Source organism: Neltuma alba, unplaced genomic scaffold (assembly GCF_004799145.2).
Source record: "Neltuma alba isolate B1F8T4 unplaced genomic scaffold, ASM479914v2 tig00012242_pilon, whole genome shotgun sequence".
NCBI classification, from domain to species: Eukaryota; Viridiplantae; Streptophyta; class Magnoliopsida; order Fabales; family Fabaceae; genus Neltuma; species Neltuma alba.
In genome coordinates this window covers 60,053-79,252 of record NW_021636771.1, presented here as the reverse complement: position 1 = coordinate 79,252, position 19,200 = coordinate 60,053, and the positions used below count along the sequence as shown (strand labels likewise).

At 38.3% G+C, this 19,200-nt stretch overlaps 3 protein-coding genes across 3 annotated transcripts; 1 reads left to right on the top strand and 2 right to left on the bottom strand.

Moving 5' to 3' along the window:
• Positions 1 to 792: 792 nt before the first annotated feature.
• LOC114725322 (uncharacterized protein At4g06744-like) lies at positions 793 to 8,254 on the top strand. Its single transcript, XM_028911822.1, has 3 exons — positions 793 to 803; positions 6,254 to 6,632; positions 6,714 to 8,254. Exons 2-3 carry the CDS (start codon positions 6,415 to 6,417, stop codon positions 8,035 to 8,037), a joined length of 1,542 nt encoding a protein of 513 aa, XP_028767655.1. The 5' UTR covers positions 793 to 803; positions 6,254 to 6,414; the 3' UTR covers positions 8,038 to 8,254.
• On the bottom strand, positions 1,089 to 3,344 carry LOC114725323 (probable cysteine protease RD21B). Its single transcript, XM_028911823.1, has 5 exons — positions 2,753 to 3,344; positions 2,193 to 2,428; positions 1,974 to 2,114; positions 1,438 to 1,890; positions 1,089 to 1,348 (listed from the first exon to the last, which is right to left on the bottom strand). Exons 1-5 carry the CDS (start codon positions 3,243 to 3,245, stop codon positions 1,250 to 1,252), a joined length of 1,422 nt encoding a protein of 473 aa, XP_028767656.1. The 5' UTR covers positions 3,246 to 3,344; the 3' UTR covers positions 1,089 to 1,249.
• A 4,901-nt stretch (positions 8,255 to 13,155) lies between the features above and the next one.
• Positions 13,156 to 14,615, bottom strand: LOC114725325 (protein IRX15-LIKE-like). The gene has a single exon (XM_028911826.1). It carries the CDS (start codon positions 14,435 to 14,437, stop codon positions 13,457 to 13,459), a length of 981 nt encoding a protein of 326 aa, XP_028767659.1. The 5' UTR covers positions 14,438 to 14,615; the 3' UTR covers positions 13,156 to 13,456.
• Positions 14,616 to 19,200: the final 4,585 nt, after the last annotated feature.

Sequence of the window (19,200 nt, the reverse complement as noted above, 5' to 3'; positions counted from 1 at the left end):
TCATCTTTCCTTTCTTTGGATTTACATTTGATTTTAGTCAGTAAAAGATTAGCTTTTAAGCATTTAGTTATTTAGTTACATCTTAACTAAATCTGTATTTAGGGCTGAGCAATGGGCGGGGTGGGCTAACTCGAAGGTTAGTCCATAGCCCGCCCATTTATTCATAAATGGGCATGGGCTAACCCATAACCCAGTAGTAGCCCATTTAACCCATATTAAATGGGTTACGGGGCAGCCCATTTGGGCTAACCGGGTTACGGGGTAACCCATTTATTTTTTTTAAATTTTTTTCAGTATAGTTATTTTGTATATGTAACTTTATGACGCTGTCAATAAATTTTGCATGCCAAATAGCAAATCAAATATGAAATAACATCAATCATATTCAATCACACAACCTCACTTAGATTCGCAAACAATCAAAGTCTAATAAAATCATAAAAGTAGTCATCAATCATAAAGTCTCATAAATTTTGAAAGTTCCAACTTTCACCTAAAGGATAAAATAAAAGCTTAGACAAGCATGAATGTTTGATAAAAGATGAATGAGAAACAATATTATCAATTAAACGAAGAATAAAAATATTTTTAAAAAATTAAAACTTAAACGAGCGGGTATGGGCAGCCCAATACCTTGCCTATAGCCCAACCCGTTTAATGGGTTACCCTGTCCATTTAAGCCCGCCCGTTTATAATCTCTTATTTGGGCTAATTGGGCGGGCTTAAATGGGCAAAAATTTTATGGATCATGGGCGGGTTAGCGGGTAATGGGTTTGTTGCTCACCCCTATCTGTATTTGTGAGGTTTTAGCGTGTTAACAACTATGATCAGAGAAGAGGATTTCGCACATACAGTAAATAAACAAGGCGATGTGTGTGTTTTGTCTTCAGCGGCTCAGCCTGATCTCTACAAAGAAAACAATGCCTGAGACCCGATAAGACATTGTTAGAACAATCTGCATAGTACAATAAACTCTTTAAATTCCAAGAATATACAAGTCTCTGCAATATCCAACTTCAGGAGGTAACATTCACATCCATTTTTTCATTCTTTTGATTTTGCACGATTTGTTCACAATTCCGAACGTGTGATTAATCGCCCAGAACTTCTTTCGACTTTCAAGATAAAACAGCAGCCAATATTTACAGCAGTGAAAAATCATCTTGGAAATGCATGCATATATTCTGAAATCGCATTCGCTCCCATGTTCCTCATTGTCCGTCCTGAGTCCTCAGAGAAAGGCTAGTAATCAAGCAAAGTTGATTGTAGCAGCAGATCTCTGTTGGCCTCCCGTGCTTGAAGCTGGGGATCGCCTAAAAGCTTTTACTCCGAACGGGTTCTCTTTGCTCTGTTTCATTCATAGCAGCTCAACCCCATCAGTGAACTCATAAAAGCAAATATATACATCTAAGAGTGTTATGCAGTAGTAATACTTACGACTCTGCAAGTTCCAGTTCGGGTATCACAAACAGGATAATCAGAAGGACAGCAGCTAGAATGATCGTCACAGCATGTTGCAGATTCAAGAGGACAGCATCCCCATCCAAAGCAGAAGTTTTGGTACTGGTAGAGGCAGCAGCAAGTGGATCCAGAAGGACAAGAGTAGTAGTCGTCACATTGGGTTTCAGGCTTTGATGGAGACGGAGGGGAAGGCCCGGGATTTGGAGGGTTCTTACCCTTCTTTGTAGGGTACGATGCCTCCATTGCGATCCCGCACTTACCTGTCTTCCCACCTGCCACGTTCCTCTCCAGCTTTATGTAACCTTCTTCACCCCACTTTGGACCCCACGAGTTCCTCACTAACCAGTAATCTTTTCCATTCTCTGTTCCATATCCCACCGCCACCACTCCATGATCTAGCTGCGTTCCACATTGCCCTGTGAATACACCCTGCCAATATATTCCATTTCATTTTCAGCAAACACACTTCTTTAGAGACTGCTAATGGCAAGACGTGTTTAGAGTATGATTACCGAGTGATAAAGCTGAAATGCCCTGCCACCAGCTTCAATGGCGACACTAACTGGCTGGTTTGCAACAGCCTTCATCAAGGAAAGTTCATCGTTTTCTGGCACATCTTCGTATCCATCAATGGTGACGACTCGGGCATTTTTCTGAGAATCCAAACACAACATCTAATATTAGTATTAGAGCAGGTAGATGGCCTAGAAACTTGCAAATCAAAGTCTTACCCTGTTGGGATCGCATGCACCGTCGCGAGCACGGTAAGGGTAATCCTCTTCGGTATCAATGCCTCCATTGTTGACGATGAACTCAAAAGCATAGTCCATGAGACCTCCATTGCACCCCTGGTTGTAAGTTCTGTCACAATCCACCAGTTCTTGCTCTGACAGAGATATCAGGTCCCCAGTCACGATTTGATTGATCCCTTCCACCGCTCCAATCGTAGAGAATGACCAGCAACTCCCTTCATTTTTTGAGCCCCACACCATTAATAATCTCATTTAATGAAAACAGTGCCCGCCTACTTAATGCAGATTTTCTTATCTAATCATCTACTAAAGCATGACAAGTTTTACTAAATGACAGTGCTTTGTATAAAACTTTTTTTTTTTTAACCCAAAAAATTCTTAAAAGGTGTCCTTAACAGTTTTATCGGAATATGTCCTCTGATAGGACCACGTTTGGCAAAAATGCGCCGGTTCTATCGGAATATATCCACAAGTAAGTCCAACGCAGGATCTTGATCCAGAAACCGACAAGAAAAGGAGACATTTAGATATGGACTAACCGCATTGGCCTTGATCTTTAACTGGAACAACGGCGCCCTTGGCTCTCCAATCCACGGTGTCAGGCAACTGGTCGCCGGCACGGTAGGCGTACCGATCGCTCCTCCTTGAGCCGGAGAGCAGTCGCGTGGATCGGTTCATCTTGGCTCCCAGATACATGGACCGGAACTCGTCGTTGGTGAGATCAGCGAAACGGGTGAGACCGAGGTTGAAGGACCGGTTCTCCACCATGTTGTGCTCGTCGATGAAGTTGAGGTTATCCTTAAAGATCTGAAACCTCCTCTCCTTCTCTCCCAGAGCATTGTAGGCTTTGCCATGCCTGACGAGCCAGGACTCGTACATGTTCCTCACCTGCCTTTCGTCTCTGAGAGCACCTTTGGGCAAGTGCTTTGCGTCATAGTCGATGATGGACATGTCCAGAGCAGAGCCGAGAGCCAAGAAGGAGAGAAGAAGGAGAAAGAGACACAAGGACGCTGATGTTAGAGAGGACGCCATTGTTGTATGTAGTTGATTGTGGAGGGAATTGAGAGAAGTTTGGGAGAATTTATAAAAGGAGAAGGAGGTCAGCGAGATGATGTGATCAGAAGAAAGAGGTGGCAGATTGGTTAGCGAAGAACAGATTGGTTAGCGAAGAACAGAAAGAGCAATGAAATAGGAGCTCGTATCTGTAACTCAGGTCAAATTGTTCATCATCCGAAGACCATGAGGTGGGATTTACCCTAAATTCGGGTTTTCGTTCCTTTCCCAACTTCTCCCGATCTCGCCATATATATTTTGAATTTTGTCTTTCAATAACCAATATATATATTTTAAAATTTTCTGGCTATCGTGATAATAAATTATTTATAATTGTAATTCGCATCCAAAATATTTGAATTTGATATCATTCCAATAACAAACGCAATCTTATATATATGGTTAGATTATATCAGTTAGCTATTTTATAATATAATTTACATTATAAAATAGGTTTTATTTATGATTGGAGTATATCTTCTGTCATCTATAATTATCAATTTGTTTTCAAGTCAAAATCTTCCAAAGGCTAACTTTCATCTATCATACATTCATACTACTTTCAGAATTCTTTTTTTTTTTTTTGGTTTTTGACCTGAATTTACTTTCAGATTCGTTCAATCCCATATGTTTTTTCAGCAAACATATGTACTTTATTTATTATTATCAAGTCTTCCCTCTGTGTTTGTTTGATTAAAAAATAAAATAGCTAAAATTGAAAAAATCTTTCTAAAATGAAATTAAAGGAAAAACAAGTAGAGTTGTTGTTTTTGTTTTTTTAACATTACATTACACAAAACGTTTGTTTTACAAAATTATTTGATATTAAAATATAATAACATGATAATATATCTTTATCAAATAATTTGATTTTAAATTATATGATTATGTTAATGTAAATATGGTTTTTCATTATGACATTTAATTTGATCTTAATCAAGATATATTTTGATATAACAGAAAGGGTATTTTAGTCATTCATATATTTACCTGTTTTTTTAATTCTATTTTCTCTTGTCCATCTAAACATGAGAGATGATAATATTTTCTCTCTAATTTTCTATTCTCTCCATTTTCTCTCCTCTCATTTTCTTTCCTCTCAACTTTTCTTCCCATCCAAACAGAAGGTAAATGTTATTAAGCTCAAAAATTAATGGGTTAGTGGATTATAAGTACAGGGATTAATATCTATAATTGAGAAGGTCCCCAAAAAAAATCTACAAAGACATAATTAAAAATCAAATAAAATTATAGAGACTTGCAAATTAATTTTTCCTAATTTTTGAATAGAAAAATTATACAGAGGTCTCAAGTAAGTAAATATAAAATATGTCTCCCAGATTTCATTTAATATTAACAGGTTTTAAAGAATTTAATATTTACAAATGAAGTTAAATTACTTATAAGTCTTATTTCTGTCAAATCACATTATTTATAAGTCAAGTGCTCTTACATTATTAAGTCAAAGTTGCATCTTTTATAAATTGAATGTTAAATCACTTGGAACATATCGGTATTAAATGAAATTCAAGAAATATATCTATATCTAATTATATGCTCTTTTTTTTTTTTTTACTTGAGACTTATTTTTAAAATAATAAAGATAACAAAGCTAACTAGGTAGAAGAAGTAATGACAAGACTGTCTCTTCCAGAAGCTTCCAACTCTAATTAAAAGCACATGATTGCGTGATTGATGACCTGGCATGAACAGAGGCATTGAATGATCCATCAACATGTCTCATGCGCTATTAATATTTGTCATCTTATTTATAGCAGTACCCCCATCAAATGAGCTTATATTAATGGGGGTACTAATATGCCACTATTAACTAATCTATTCTTCCGGAATCTGCCCAGTGCATAGACAGTGCAGTACAAATTAAAACTTCAAGATTCATGAAATGAGAAAATGGGATTGAACCACTCGTATTTCACTGAGCTCTTCAGTTTGCTTACAGACAAATGTCCAGTTGAGAGAACAAAGTGCGGGAGCCCGCTGTCACAGAAGACAAAAGAAAAGAAAAGAGGATTTAAAATAAAAGGTGAAAAAAAACATGAAGGTGAAAACTCTGTTTTGGAATTTGGCAGAAGAAAAAACAAAGAAAACTCTGTTTTGGAACAACGCAACCTTCGAATTCAACCCGTATCTAGAAGTACATGTACTGTATACCTCGTCACACCAGCCATTTTTGTTGGGCAAAATGGCTCTATTTACGCAGCAAGTTTTTAACTTTGTTAGGCGCGAATGATGTACAATGATCACATGCCACCAGCGACATCGTTTAATGGACTGCTCGCCCCATCCATATGTCTCTGTCTCTCCTTTATTTTCAGCTTCCATGAAAATTTAAGGTGTGCATGCGTCATGTCTCCACCTCACGAGTGTGTTTTTTTTCCTTCTTAACAGAACTGCATCCTTAACAGTTGGATCCTTTCTTCCTCTCGTATGATTATAGTACACGTCGGAGTTGTTGACTGCAGCTTGCAAATGATAGTAACTGGGGAATTTGTGTGCAAAAGTTCGTGACAAACTATTTTTGTCGTCTTCCTTGAACCAGAGGCCCAGTGAAGCGAAGATTTTTCCGCAGAGCTCTACTTGAAGATCACTGGCATTTTATCAGCCATGGAGTAGCCCAAATTTTCTTTTTAAGTCAAGTCAATCCACATTGTCGGTGCGTGCATGTGTTTTGTTTAGTAGCATGAAGCATCTTTAGTGTTAAAGTTGAGAGCTTTAGGGAGGGGGTCTACCATGAAGGATGCCTCGTAGACAATAAAACGTCGTCAGCAGAAGGGAAAAAGGGCAAGGCACTATATCTCTTTTTTTTTTTTTTTGGCTGTGGATGGATCATTTATGGTTGTATTGATCGTCCTGACTTTTCAACCTGTACGATCAAGACACATTTTCTTGTTCCTTATATATTTGATCTCTCACCCGACCCTCAAGTGTCACTGCTCACAAATCCTAATTTCCTGTCCCTCTGAAAGCTGAAGATGGGTAACATCTCTGAGTGTGTTCTATTGTTGATACTTGCAATCCTGATTCATTCTTCATATTCTCATGAGCCGACCAGTTCGAAACGAGAAGCTTTGGAAATTATCATAGGAGGAGGCGGCCATACTGGTAATGCTACTGCTCCTTCCCCAGGATGTGGAGAATGTCAAGCTCCTCCGCCTCCTCCTCCTCCACCCACACCAGGTCCACCTCCGTCCCCTCCTCCTCCGCCGCCCCCTCATCCTCCGGCCCCTCCGCCGTCCCCTCCTCCTCCTGCACCCAAACCATCCCCGCCTCCTCGCCCTCCTCCTCTTCCGCCCCCTGCTCCTCCTGCACCCAAACCATCCCCGCCCCCTCTTCCTCCTCCTCCTCCTCCCGCACCCAAACCATGCCCGCTTCCTCCGCCGCCCCCTCCTCCTGCTCCGAAACCATGCCCGCCCCCTCCTCCTCCTCCTCCGCCACCTCTCCTCCCGCACCCAAACCATGCCCACTTCCTCCGCCGCCCCCTCCCCCTGCTCCCAAACCATGCCCGCCTCCTCTCCCCCCTCCTTCACCACCTCCACCGCCACCTCCTCCTCCTCCACCTCCGCCGCCACCTCCTCCTTCTCCTCGCCGTGTATCAGAGGAACCCAGGTTGAAGAAAGCGAAAGCTGTGCTTCTAAAATTCAAGCAGACCATCTGCGACCCGCAAGGGCGAACGTCAAACTGGAAGAAGTCCACCTATGTATGTAAATTCAACGGCGTCCGTTGCGCCCAATATCCGCTTGATAAACAGAAAGCAGTCGCCGGACTGGACTTTAACGGCTATGCATTCTCGGCGCTGCAGAAAGACAAACAACTGGACCTCTTCGGGATCTTGGCCCCGATCGAAGAGTTAGCATTCTTCCACGTGAACTCCAACAATTTCAGCGGCCAGGTCCCACCACGAATCTCCATGTTCCCATTTTTCTACGAGCTCGACCTCAGCAACAACAAGATTTCCGGTGAGTTCCCAAAAGAGGTCTTTCAGTCGCAACAGCTTCTGTTCCTGGATCTCAGGTTCAACGAACTCTACGGCTCGATTCCGCCGCAGCTCTTTAAGTTGCAACTAGACGTCATCTTCATCAACAACAACCAGCTCACCGGAAGCCTTCCCGAGGAATTCGGATGGACGCCGGCCAGGTATCTCACATTCGCCAACAACAAGTTATCCGGTCCAATCCCCAGTAGTATCGGTAAAGCCACGAACATCACTGAAGTGCTGTTCTTGGGGAATCAGTTTTCTGGTTGTTTACCTTATGAGATTGGGTTCCTCGCAAAGGCTACGGTCTTTGATGTGAGCAAGAATTGGTTGACTGGTCCAATCCCACACTCCTTCGCCTGCCTAGATAAGATTCAGTTCTTGAATTTGGCCGATAATCAATTCTACGGGCCCGTTCCGGAGTCCTTGTGCAAGCTTCCGGAGCTCCTAAAGGGTAGCGGTGGGAATTTGACGCTGTCGGGCAATTATTTTACCCAGGTGGGTCCCGAATGCAGGAAGCTGATAGACGCCAAAGTGCTGGATGTGCGTCGAAATTGCATTCTGGGACTTCCCGATCAGAGAACAGCAGCTGAGTGTACCAAGTTTTTCTCCAAGGTTAAGCCATGTCCGAACCCCAAGACTTTGAACATCGTGCCTTGTAACAAGAATTATGAGAGCTACAAGGAGGCGGTGCCGGGACCAGCAGCGGTCGCTTCGCCGCCGACACCGGTGACCTACAAAACCCTCAAACCCCATCGCTTGTCAATGACTCCTTGACTATACGAGGGACTTCTAATTACTGTCGTCTTTTAATTGTTAATCATATGCATATTTGCACAGAATCTCTCTTTAATTTCGGTTTTCATCAGCCCACTTGTATAATAGGGCAATGAATAAACTTGAAAGTGTACTGTTATGTGTGGTCCGATTTGGCATGGCAGATTGTTACGTTAGTATAAAATAAGATGTGATCTTGATATTGTTATTCGTGCCATAAAAATACTTCTATATATAGATTCTTTAACTTATTACTGAAAAGGTGGGTTTAGTTTGTACCCATACTTGGTGAGTGCTAAGCTTAACTGAGGGTAATTCTATCGGGGTTATAATGACGCACTTTCACTGCTGTTCTTATTGGAAGATTAGTTAAAGGGATTAAACTGAGGAGGAGAAAGATATTAAATGGCGCTGGTGAATAAAAATGAAGGTCGTTGGAGAAAAGTGCAACAACAATAAAAGAGAGGGCAATGCATGGAGGGAAGATCAGAGTGATCTGGAAAAGTGAACGAGAACGTTGTCGTCATTTATTTGTCGGCATCACTGTGCGTGGTAGAAAAATGGACCACTTTTTGGGTCTCGCCACGCACAAAGCCACAAACATTGCCTCCTTTTTTCGTAGCACTCTGTCTCTGTATATTCAAGTTATCTGGCTCTAATGTATGTTACTTATGTCCTACTTTCACATATCAAAAAATATATATTAAATTCATATAAAAATTTCATATTTATCCCTGTTAAAAAGATATTTAAAAAAATATACCGCACAATTTCTCTTGCCTATTTTTTTAATTGTATTCAATAGGTAGAACTGGGGGGGGAGTGATTAATTATCCTATAAATAAATGACTTATATTTAAAAATAAATTTTTCTTTTACAGAAGTGGGATATGGTATAGTGGAATAAAATATGTTGCACATATGGTTGTTAGAACATAGGGTCCTGAATCAAAATTGACACGTGGGGACCATGTATAAATTACGAGAAGCTCATAATAATCATTCCCACCGCTGTCCTCAAAAGAAAAAGGCAAAAAAGATGAAGGATGTTGACCAATCGGATAGTCTCCTCGTTGATACGAAAGACCTCTAAAATGAATCTGCTTCGTCGGTGGCTCAGTTTCACTGCGCGTCCCATGATGACCCTGCTTTTTTGCTTTACTTAAATCACATGAACGTTTTGCTCGAGTTATTGTAAAGAAATATACTGAAAAGTAGAAGGGAGGGCAATCATGAGGCCATATATTATTAATTCTTTCATGTGAGCCAATCAAAATCACAGTGCTGTCGGGTTTCTTGTTAGCCTTATTTTCTCATCCCCTGCATGCACTCTCTTCTTCGTGTTAATGTAAGAGATAGGAAGTTGAATTATGTGCCTCTGCATATCATACTATTTATAAGTACTCTGGTAAATAATACTACCTCCAAAATCTTATATGATTTTTATTTTAATCATAAATATAAGATTCTAATCTATTTTGTCTCTCATATTTATACATTTTTTTTCCAAAATAGCCTTTCTAACAATGATAGTTCTAGTCAATACACTTGATTAGCAAGGATATTTTACGAAAGACAACACCTATTTAAGACAAATAACTAACTCAAGTTACTTCTTTAATCTCCTCAAATTATTTAACTAGTTTTTATAATTAGGATCGGAGGTAATAATATGGTTTTATGTTAATTATTTAACTAGATGAGTATATGAGTATTACTTCCTCCATTTTCATTTTATAAAAATTGAGTGACGTGATGGAAGGTTCCATAGCATAAGATGCTTCCAGAAAAATATAAAAATTTTGAGTGATGTGATGGTAGGTTCCATAGTATAAGATGTTTAGAGAAAAATACGCATTCATTAATGAAGTTTATTCCAAAATCATCTTTTATTATTTTACTCATTAAATATCCCTTTCTCTCCCCCCACCCCAACCCAAAATGTCCTATTAAATGAAGGGTGTTTCTGAAGGTTTATTTTTTAAAAGAATTTTTAAATTATATTTAATTGACCTAATTCGTATTGACAAATAACAGTTATACCAAAAAAACCCACTGACGGGATATGATGGAGGGAGGGAGTACACACATGGAAACTTGGAAAGGGAACGGGTTTCGGGCCCAAACAAGATCCAATTAAATGCTATGCGCAGCCCCGCTTTAATAGTTTCATTCATACCAATGTGCCGCCAATAACCCCGGGGTCGCAATTCGCACATCTTGTTCACCTTTTTTTTTTTTGGTGGTTAGTCTGCATTTTATTAAAAATCTATGTCACAACTATTACTGTCCACCAACGGGGTTGGTTCAAGTGGTAAGCGGCTTGGTACCACTTAAGTGAGATCTCGAATTCGAGTGTCAATGTATGTAGAAATTCCTGTTGGGAGACTCACTCATCACAGCTAAGTACGCGACGCGGGTCAGATATAGATGTAGTCAGAGTAAAACTCCGATGAACTGCGTGGTCAACAAAAAAAAAACTATTACTGTCCTTTTTACTTCTAACTCATTTTTATATATATAAATGCATTAAATTAATAAAAAAATTTAATTTTATTCTCATTAAAGCTTTCTTTTTCTCTATGTTTGTGAATCATTCTCAAGTCTTTCACTTTTTTTCCTAATAAGAATTAAATAATAATAATAAAATTGAAAAATAAGTATTAGGCATACTATAATTAACTTACATTTAAAAACCTATAAGTGATTATTTAAATTTAGAACCGGTGTGGTAGCATCTAGCTAGTATTTATTTGGAGTGTAAACATAATTTTCATTATCATATTTCTTATTCTGTTTATTACGTAACAAATGTAACTCGATGTTTTTGCCAGCGATAAATATAACTCAGTTAAAAATTGGCAAAAAAAATATATAACTCAATTAAAATTTTTATGACCAAATGATTTTAAATTTTCTATATATGATACTAAGAACCATTTTGATGCCATTTTTCACGACGTTATTCCCAACTTAATTATTTTGTTTTTTAAGCCAGTCTTTTTGTTTGTTTCCTAATATATTTAGATAAAAAATATTAAAGGCAGAAATTACGTAAGACAGCGAAAACTGCGTTCAAAGTATGATAATTGTAAATTTATTCAAGCTTCTGCACTGGAGATGTATTTTATTATCATACAAATATCATTTTAATATCTTCAATCGGGATATATTTCAATTTCATTTAAAAGCGATTGATTTAATTATTAAAATATTTATAATAATAATAAAAAAAACGGATGCTCCATTATTGGAGCGCTTGTCGCAGCTCTCCAAAGGCGCACGATCTTGTTTCCTTTACCAAAGGGAGCACCAAGTGCATAAAAGCTAAATCGTGTGTCCCAAAAATTATTTAAAAAAATTAAGCCGGTGATTAGGATTAAAAGAATTTTTTTTTTAACATAAAATTTAGATGAGTTGGGTCCCAGGACTACACCTGAGTTAGGACATGTCTCTTTTTTTTAATATGTCTGCTACCTTTTTTTAAAAAAATAATTATTTGACTCCTTGCCATTAAGCCCAATAACAAATTACATGGTGGGTTTATTATATGGACTACATAGGCCCACCCGCTTTTAGAAAGCATTCGTCGGGGGTTAGAAGATCCAAAGTATATTACATATTTACGTCTTAATAAATGAACAGAAAATACTGAGCTGCAAGAAGAAGAGGTCTGGAGTTTGGAGACTGTTCAACATATAACCTGCTGCTTCCATTCTTTATTATAAGAGACAAATAACCAAATTACGTTGATAAAAAAAACAGTTAAAATTAGTTGAAGACAATTAATGTGTAAAAAGTATAATGTTTTTTCCAACAATACCCCCATTAACAAGAAGAGTGAGTATGAGAGAGAACAATTAAATTATTAAAAGAAAGAAAAGTGGGAAGGAAAGAGAATATGAGTTGGAGACAAAATAGATAGAGGTAAAATAGAAAATCAATAAAAAAAAATAGAGACAACTTTTAAGTGTCTCTTATATATGGAAACATGCCATAAGCATCAAATATCTCTTATAATAAAGAACGGAGGGAGTATCATTTAGGGGGTGTTTGGCAACCCTCAAAAGTCCTTCCCAGAAGTACTTTTCCACAAAACGAGACAAACTCCTCCACATATTTGCTTCGCAAACCGTAAAAACAATTTTAAAACTATGGTTTGGTTTCTATCCAAACACCCTCTTAATTTAATAAAAATTCCGTGTTTTAATAGTCCGGATGAGCAACACATGCCTTTAAATTAATTAAAAGTTCTAAATGATACTACATCAATTAGGTGCATAAGACATATATAGGCCAGACTTACCAACTTATTGGTATTTAATGATTGGTTTGTTAGGTCGTTAACTCCCGAATGCCATTGCCCTAACCACATTCGTCCCAAGTTGTTAGTCGTGTGTCCACAGTCCACGTTTGGATTTTCTACATGGTTCACCTACACCAACCCACACCTCATAAAAAAGTTACTCAATCCGATTCACAATATCAGTCGTTCTGAGAAGAATGACTCAATTTAAAAGAAACAAATTACTTTTGATATTCTTTCTAAATTATCAGAGCAACGGGAAAGATTTTAAGCGTCGGCCTATTGGGTACAGGTTAGCATTACCTTTGGGCTGAAATAAACACACGTGGCAACGGCATGGCACCGACACTATTAGTTTTTTTTTTTGGGGGGGGGATTTATTTATGGCGTCCACCGGAGTACAGTTTTCTGCATCAGATCCACGTGACCGTAGAAATCACAGTGGTTGAAGAGGCCAATAGGGTGGCGACACGTGGATAGACGCCGTGTCTTGTCCGAGCCACGCGTGATGACCCAATGATTGACTCGCCAAGTTTTCATAGCACCCAAAAAAAATCTTACCACGATGCCAAACCATCGGCGGATTCAGGCCACTCACACCGACGCATCATCCGTCATTTGTAGGTGTTGACTACTGCGGAGAGAATTTCACCGTGGCGTGTTTAAAGCAAAGCAAGAAAGAGAGAAAATGAAAATTCGAATTTGAATATTCAGCTCTACTCTCTTTGTCCTCTTCTCTCCCACGCGCCCTTCCACTCCCGGCTCCCGCCTCGTACACGAGTCAAATGTTTCCCACATCTATGGATCCATGCAGCTTTCAATTTTCAATTTTTCACCCCTCATTTCTTTCTCCTCACATTGTTCCTTATCTCTCCCCGAGAATCACAGTTTCTCCCACAATTTACCCACAACAATAAGTTGAACCCTGAGAATTTTGAAATCCCACAGTCTGATTTTTCTTTGGTGCCCTGTGGCTTTTGGAATTGCAGGGTTTAAAAAAACGAAAGGGTAACCATTATCAGTAACTCCGAATTATATATATTACACTTCACTGTTATAAAATTAATCAAAAAAAAAAAAACAGGAAAACATTATTTTACAGATTCTCAGAAGTTAATCGTCTTCTTCGCCTTCCGACGGCAGTGACAATGAGGTTACTGGAGAGCTCGAATTTCTACAAAATCCGGAACCGTTGTCACTCTCGCTCCCACTTTCCACCACGAAATGCCCCAACACGTCCACCGTCCCCACCAAATTCTCTTGGCACAGAAACTCATCGCTGAAAATCCTCTCCACTTCTCTGTAAAGATCGTGCACGAAAACATGCGTTCTCCCTCTCTCGCCGCCGACGCTGCCTTTCTTGCTCCTCGCCAGAACAGCCGCTGTGAAAATCGCCGACATCCTCCCCGGAGACGCCCCAGAATACCCCCGTGGCCCGTCCACCAGAATCACATCCCACGGGATTTGGTATATATGGTTGGGCAAATCGTTGATTCCAAGCTTGCACTCCGAGAACAAGAGATTCTGCACGGGTCTGCAATCGCTTTTCGACTGGGCCTTCGCGAGTGAAAGAAGCTGAGGGTAATCGCTCACCTTGGTGGTGAACTGAACATCATAAGCTTCAATTCCAGGATTGGACTGCTCGAATTTTGAGATCGCATATTCATTCTCATCGAGAAACACCGTGCGGCCATGGTGATTGAGGGCGGACCAGAGGAGGGACTCGGGAGTTAGGCCGAATATGAGAAAATTGGGAGCAGGCGTTTCAAACAAAGCAGAGGAGATGGCGGAGAGCTCGGCGGCGGACATGGATTTGGCGCTGTCGTTGGAGGCAGCGGCATAGTGGAGGAGAGCTTTGGCAACGGAGGGGGGAAGAGAGGCGGTGGAGGAAGAGGCGGAGACGGAGGAGGAGGAGTGGGTGAGGGTGAAGGTGGTGGTACGGAGGGTGAGAATGAAGAGGAAGGAGAAGAAGGTGAAGAAGAAGAGACGGCGGAGGCGATGGGAAGGGAGTAAAAAAGGTGAAGACTGTTTGTGAAGAGAAGAATGAAAAAGAATGAGCTTGGTGTTGGTGTTGGTGTTGGTGTTGGCCTTCATTGCTTCGTGTGAGAGGTAGGGAGATTCGGGAGGGCGTGTGGGGTGATATATGAGGAGAAGAGGTATGGAGGAAGATGAAGAGTGGAAGGTTGGGAACTTCACAGAAGAGAGAAGGAGGAAGGAACAGAGAAATGGTGGAAGAGATTGAGAAGATCACGAATCTCTAGGCAGGGGTCATGCGAGCTGTAAATTGACCTGGGTCCCTTATCTCTTCCACTTCCTTCTTCATTTTTTTTAAAATTTTTTTGGGATGCTGAAACCTGTAGCCAAGCCAATTACTAATCACGTTCTACTTTCCTATCATCCTCTCCTTTACAAACTTTGAATTAAAGACCTGCTCATCGTGACTTTTCATTCATTACTCTACCATAGCACATACTATAATACTGCCTCCTCCGATACTAATTATAAAAATCAGTTGACTAATTTAAAGAGATTAAAAAAATAAATTAAGTTAGTTATTCATCCTAAATAAATGTTGTCTTTCCTAAAATATCCTTACTAATCAAGTGTATTGATTAGAACTATAATTATTAGAAGGACTATTTTAGAAAAAAAATTGAATAAATATGAGAGACAAAGTGGATTGGGGTCTTATATTTAGGACCAAAATAAAAATCAAATGGGGTCTTATATTAAAGACGGAGGTAGTACTATTATTATATTTTTTATCGGATGTGGTTTATTTTATAAAATAATACTAATTCAAATAAATTAATTTACCACAATAAGGAAGAAAGTTTAAAAAAAAAGAAAGGAAAGGACATAGAAAATGTAAAATTAATAACATTCATGAATCTCCGGACTTATTTTAATAAATTAACGGTTCCATTTACTGATTCGTTGCTATATATGAACAGGTATACCGGCAGTATACATGGTCGGAGAGGATGGTCGTTTCTTTTTGTAATGGATAGCAAGCAGTGTTGTGTTTGTGCTAATGAATTTAGCATACCGAATCAACGATTCATCATGAAAAGAATTAATACGGAAACAAGTGATAACGAATTGAAGCAAATATGTTACATGAATTTATGTGGATATTTAATTGGGTTTTTGGATGTGAAATGGGTTGTCGTTTTCATGGGCAGTTAGGGGGGAGTGAATAGTGATAGATAGAATCATAGAATAGAACAGAGAAGGGGCTTATATTGAAGGTTGAATGACGTAGGGAAGGGAATCTAGGGAAGACGTAGAGCTGTCGAAGCTGTTGATAAATAAATTCAGCACTCGCCTGCTCGAGAAGGCAATATGATATACCCATAGATAATGTATTCCTTCCAGAAGGACGTCAATACACAGACGCGTTTCACATTTTGCCGTCTCGTGTCCGTTTTTACCTAAGCTTCACGCGACAGAAGAAGCAGCCATCCATGATCTGCAATAGCTGGCTTTTTCCATGTTTAACAGCAGCATTTAAACTCTACCAGGCTTTGGACTTTCTTTCGTGTGCTAACTAACTCTTGTCCTTAAATATAAACGCTGGATAACTAATTTAAAAATATTACTAAAATTAGTTAAGCTTGTTATTTATCACAAATATGTGTTGATGATCTTCCTAAACTATCTTCTTCAATAATATGTATTGGATGATTAGAATTATCCTTTGATATGGATTATTTACAATTAATAGATATATTTTAGAACAAGATGTGAGATAAATTGAATTGAAACCTTATATTTAGGATTAAATACAATTCCTAACTACCTCTTATATTAAATATCGAATGTAGTAGTTCTTTTAGCCATAGATGACTGAGTCGGGGAAGATTAATAGGACATAAGTATTACCTTATAGAAGAGATGGGTGAATGAAAGGGTTAACATTTTTTTCCTCAGGGGTAAGAGTTTTGATTGCATGGAGAGATGGAGTAATGGATTTGGGATTAATTATAGCATTTAGTAAAACCTGAGAGAGACGTTGATATTCATCCACACACAAGTAATGACTAATCTGATAAGATTAAGAAAATTAGGTAAATTAGTTAATTATAAGAAATATGACATATTTTTCCTAAAATACCATAATAATCTTTCTTAATATTCTTCCTCCTTCACTTACTTAATTATAGTTGAGGGAGTATCCATAAGAATAATTTAGAAAAAATTGATAAATATGATAAACATACCTCATATTTAAGACTAAAATTAACCTAATAATTAGATCCTATATTAAAAAGTTAAAGAGTACATGTGAATTGTTTGTGACGTGTGGGTTGGGGTTTGGGGGAAGTTGGGATGTTGATGATCATCCCATACTAACATAAGTATTGCTGATCAAATGAAAATATGACACATTCAATGGGAAAAGTTTCAAAAAAAAAAAAAAAGCTGATAGTCGACTGGCAATAAATCACCACATAAAAACTGACGAAAATAATTATAGGAGACATTAAAAATTAATTAAAAGAAAATTAAAGAACCGCACAATTCAAATAGATTTAATATATTTATATTTGTGCAACACCATGATGAAGTTCCGAAGTTATAATTTCGGGGAGGAAAAAAAACATGAACGCTAAATAACACAAAATACGCAATCAGGGACATGAAAAGAGAAAAATTATGTTGTGATGAAGGATAGAATCAGCTAAAACAATGTATGGATGAAATGAATCATGCCTGAAGAATAAAAAATAATGTGAACGAGGGAGTGAGAGATTGAAGGGTAGGCAGGAGGATGAGGAAGGGGCATAATTGGAGCAGATCAACAAAAAGGCAACGGTGTCCGCTCCTGCCTTAACTTTGGTGCATCGTCATCATGCCATCTCTATACATAAATCTATTTGCAGCCTTCCTTCTAATTTCTCACTCTAATATTATTTCAAAGCGCACACAGCAGATATCATGCTTCATCATGACACCAAAACCCACCCCAATCCTCAATCTAACTTGGCATATATATTGCCCGCATTTCCATTTTCTATCCCCAACTCAATCAAACCTTATCTTTTACTTTTATGTTTCTTTTCCTGTACGGTTCGCTGGTGCTAAGATGTACTATCTCCAGTCCTAATTATAAGACCTTATTTATAAACTACAGAGAGGATTTTATAATTAGAATTGGAGGCAATATCTAATTTCCTGAAATGTTTTTTTTAGTAACACTTAATATCTTAAATTTATTATATTTTTTTATACATGTAGCATTTTAAAATATTTTTCAACAGTAACCGTTATTCTAACGTGATCTGTAACGCAATTTTATCCTTAAAATATTTATTTAGTTGCAACAAAACCTTAAATTTGAGACATTCAGTGCTGCTGAAAAAAAAAGTTTGAAATAATTGCGTGAAAGAAATTTTACCTTGTAAAATGTAAAAGTAATTTTTGGATCACTTTCCAAACATACGATAGGGAGCTGAGCCTTTTAAGTTCATTAAGATGAGAGCAATGTCCTAAAGATTTATAAATTACGTGTCAATCATAACTAAAAAGAGGATTCAAACTGAAATTATTGTAAAGTATGAGTCACGTCTTTATCAACCATGCCAACGGTATTGCCTTTTGTACATTCCATGTCGCATAATATCATATAATTAATCTTTCTTAAGTGGCAAACAAGCTGCTAATATAGCGTGATTACAGCCAGGTTTGAGTTTCTCTGTTAGTTACATATAATTATTGGCATGCCACTCTATCAAGAGGCAACTTTGACATAAAGCAAAGTACTTGGTACTGTTTATCGATTATTAATCAAACATTGAATCCCTTGTTTTTCGGTTATCCAATAAAGCTGGCTTTTCCCAAGCACTATGCCCTTTTTAAATTCAAGCAGTGCCTTTTCCCTCCACTAGAAAATCATACTCACAACTCATCACTTTGCTTTGCCTGGTCAAGGGCCTTTGTAATGGCGGTTGGTTATATGCTTTAATTTATTGCAGGTTTTCTTCAGTATCAACGCATTCATCATTATTAGAGTTAATCAATTGTAAATAGTTAATGTTTAGTACGGTTCATAATTATGCTCACTTGTCCTTAATCACCTACCCATATTATTCTCTTGTACGACTATAATATGCCTCTTCATCATGATGCTGCTTCCTCCTTAATTCCACCTAACTTAATTATCAGTATCCAATTCAACTAAACTTCTATAGTTGCGTTCAAAACATTTGATTTAGTGATTTCTTACACCCTCTCAGGCACAGATTAATCGCTTCAATACAGTCAGAGATTAAAGTGATTTTCCTGAACCCCTTGGCCCAACACAAATTCAGGCCGTGTATGAATCCAATCAATCCTGCAATTGCCGGTGGAACCACAGTGAGTTTACAGCTGAAACCACGACCATTATTTTCATGCGGGTCATCTTCGTTTTCTTTCTTCTCAAAACGAATGAGATTTGATTTTTTTCACTACTAGCTTCAACCCCGGCCGTGCACCTGTGTGGGAGTATAATTTTCATCCAAAACTTGTGGTGACATTGAAATAAATTAATCACTTTGTTTAAAATTAAAAAAAAAAAAAGAATTGTGTTTGCAAATAGCGTAGCACAGCAATCCTAGTTTATTTGAGATACCATCAACGCCGTTGGCAATCTCCAATTATTGACGATCCCCAGAAATTTGCCGACCTCCAAAGCATATTCGTGTACGTTAGGAGATTGCACTTCCAAGAATTTTTGCCAATTTATTATCCCTATTCCCGCCATTGGGTTGACTAAACAGTTTCTTTACTTTTGGCAAAGCAAACCCCCCCCCCCCAAAAAAAAGAAGATGTAAGGATTTTAAATGCATTAAATTTACTCAGACAATCAGATA

What these genes read in the sequence shown, in the direction of transcription:
- LOC114725323 (XM_028911823.1), bottom strand. Translation starts at nt 3,245, where the DNA reads ATGGCGTCCTCTCTAACATCAGCGTCCTTGTGTCTCTTTCTCCTTCTT. An exon ending in TAAAGATCAAGGCCAATGCG is followed by an intron (nt 2,429 to 2,752) that starts GTTAGTCCATAT and finishes CAAAAAATGAAG; the next exon opens with GGAGTTGCTGGTCATTCTCT. An exon ending in GTGCATGCGATCCCAACAGG is followed by an intron (nt 2,115 to 2,192) that starts GTAAGACTTTGA and finishes TTGGATTCTCAG; the next exon opens with AAAAATGCCCGAGTCGTCAC.
- LOC114725325 (XM_028911826.1), bottom strand. Translation starts at nt 14,437, where the DNA reads ATGAAGGCCAACACCAACACCAACACCAACACCAAGCTCATTCTTTTT.
- LOC114725322 (XM_028911822.1), top strand. Translation starts at nt 6,415, where the DNA reads ATGTGGAGAATGTCAAGCTCCTCCGCCTCCTCCTCCTCCACCCACACC. An exon ending in CCCTCTTCCTCCTCCTCCTC is followed by an intron (nt 6,633 to 6,713) that starts CTCCCGCACCCA and finishes CTCCTCCTCCTC; the next exon opens with CTCCGCCACCTCTCCTCCCG.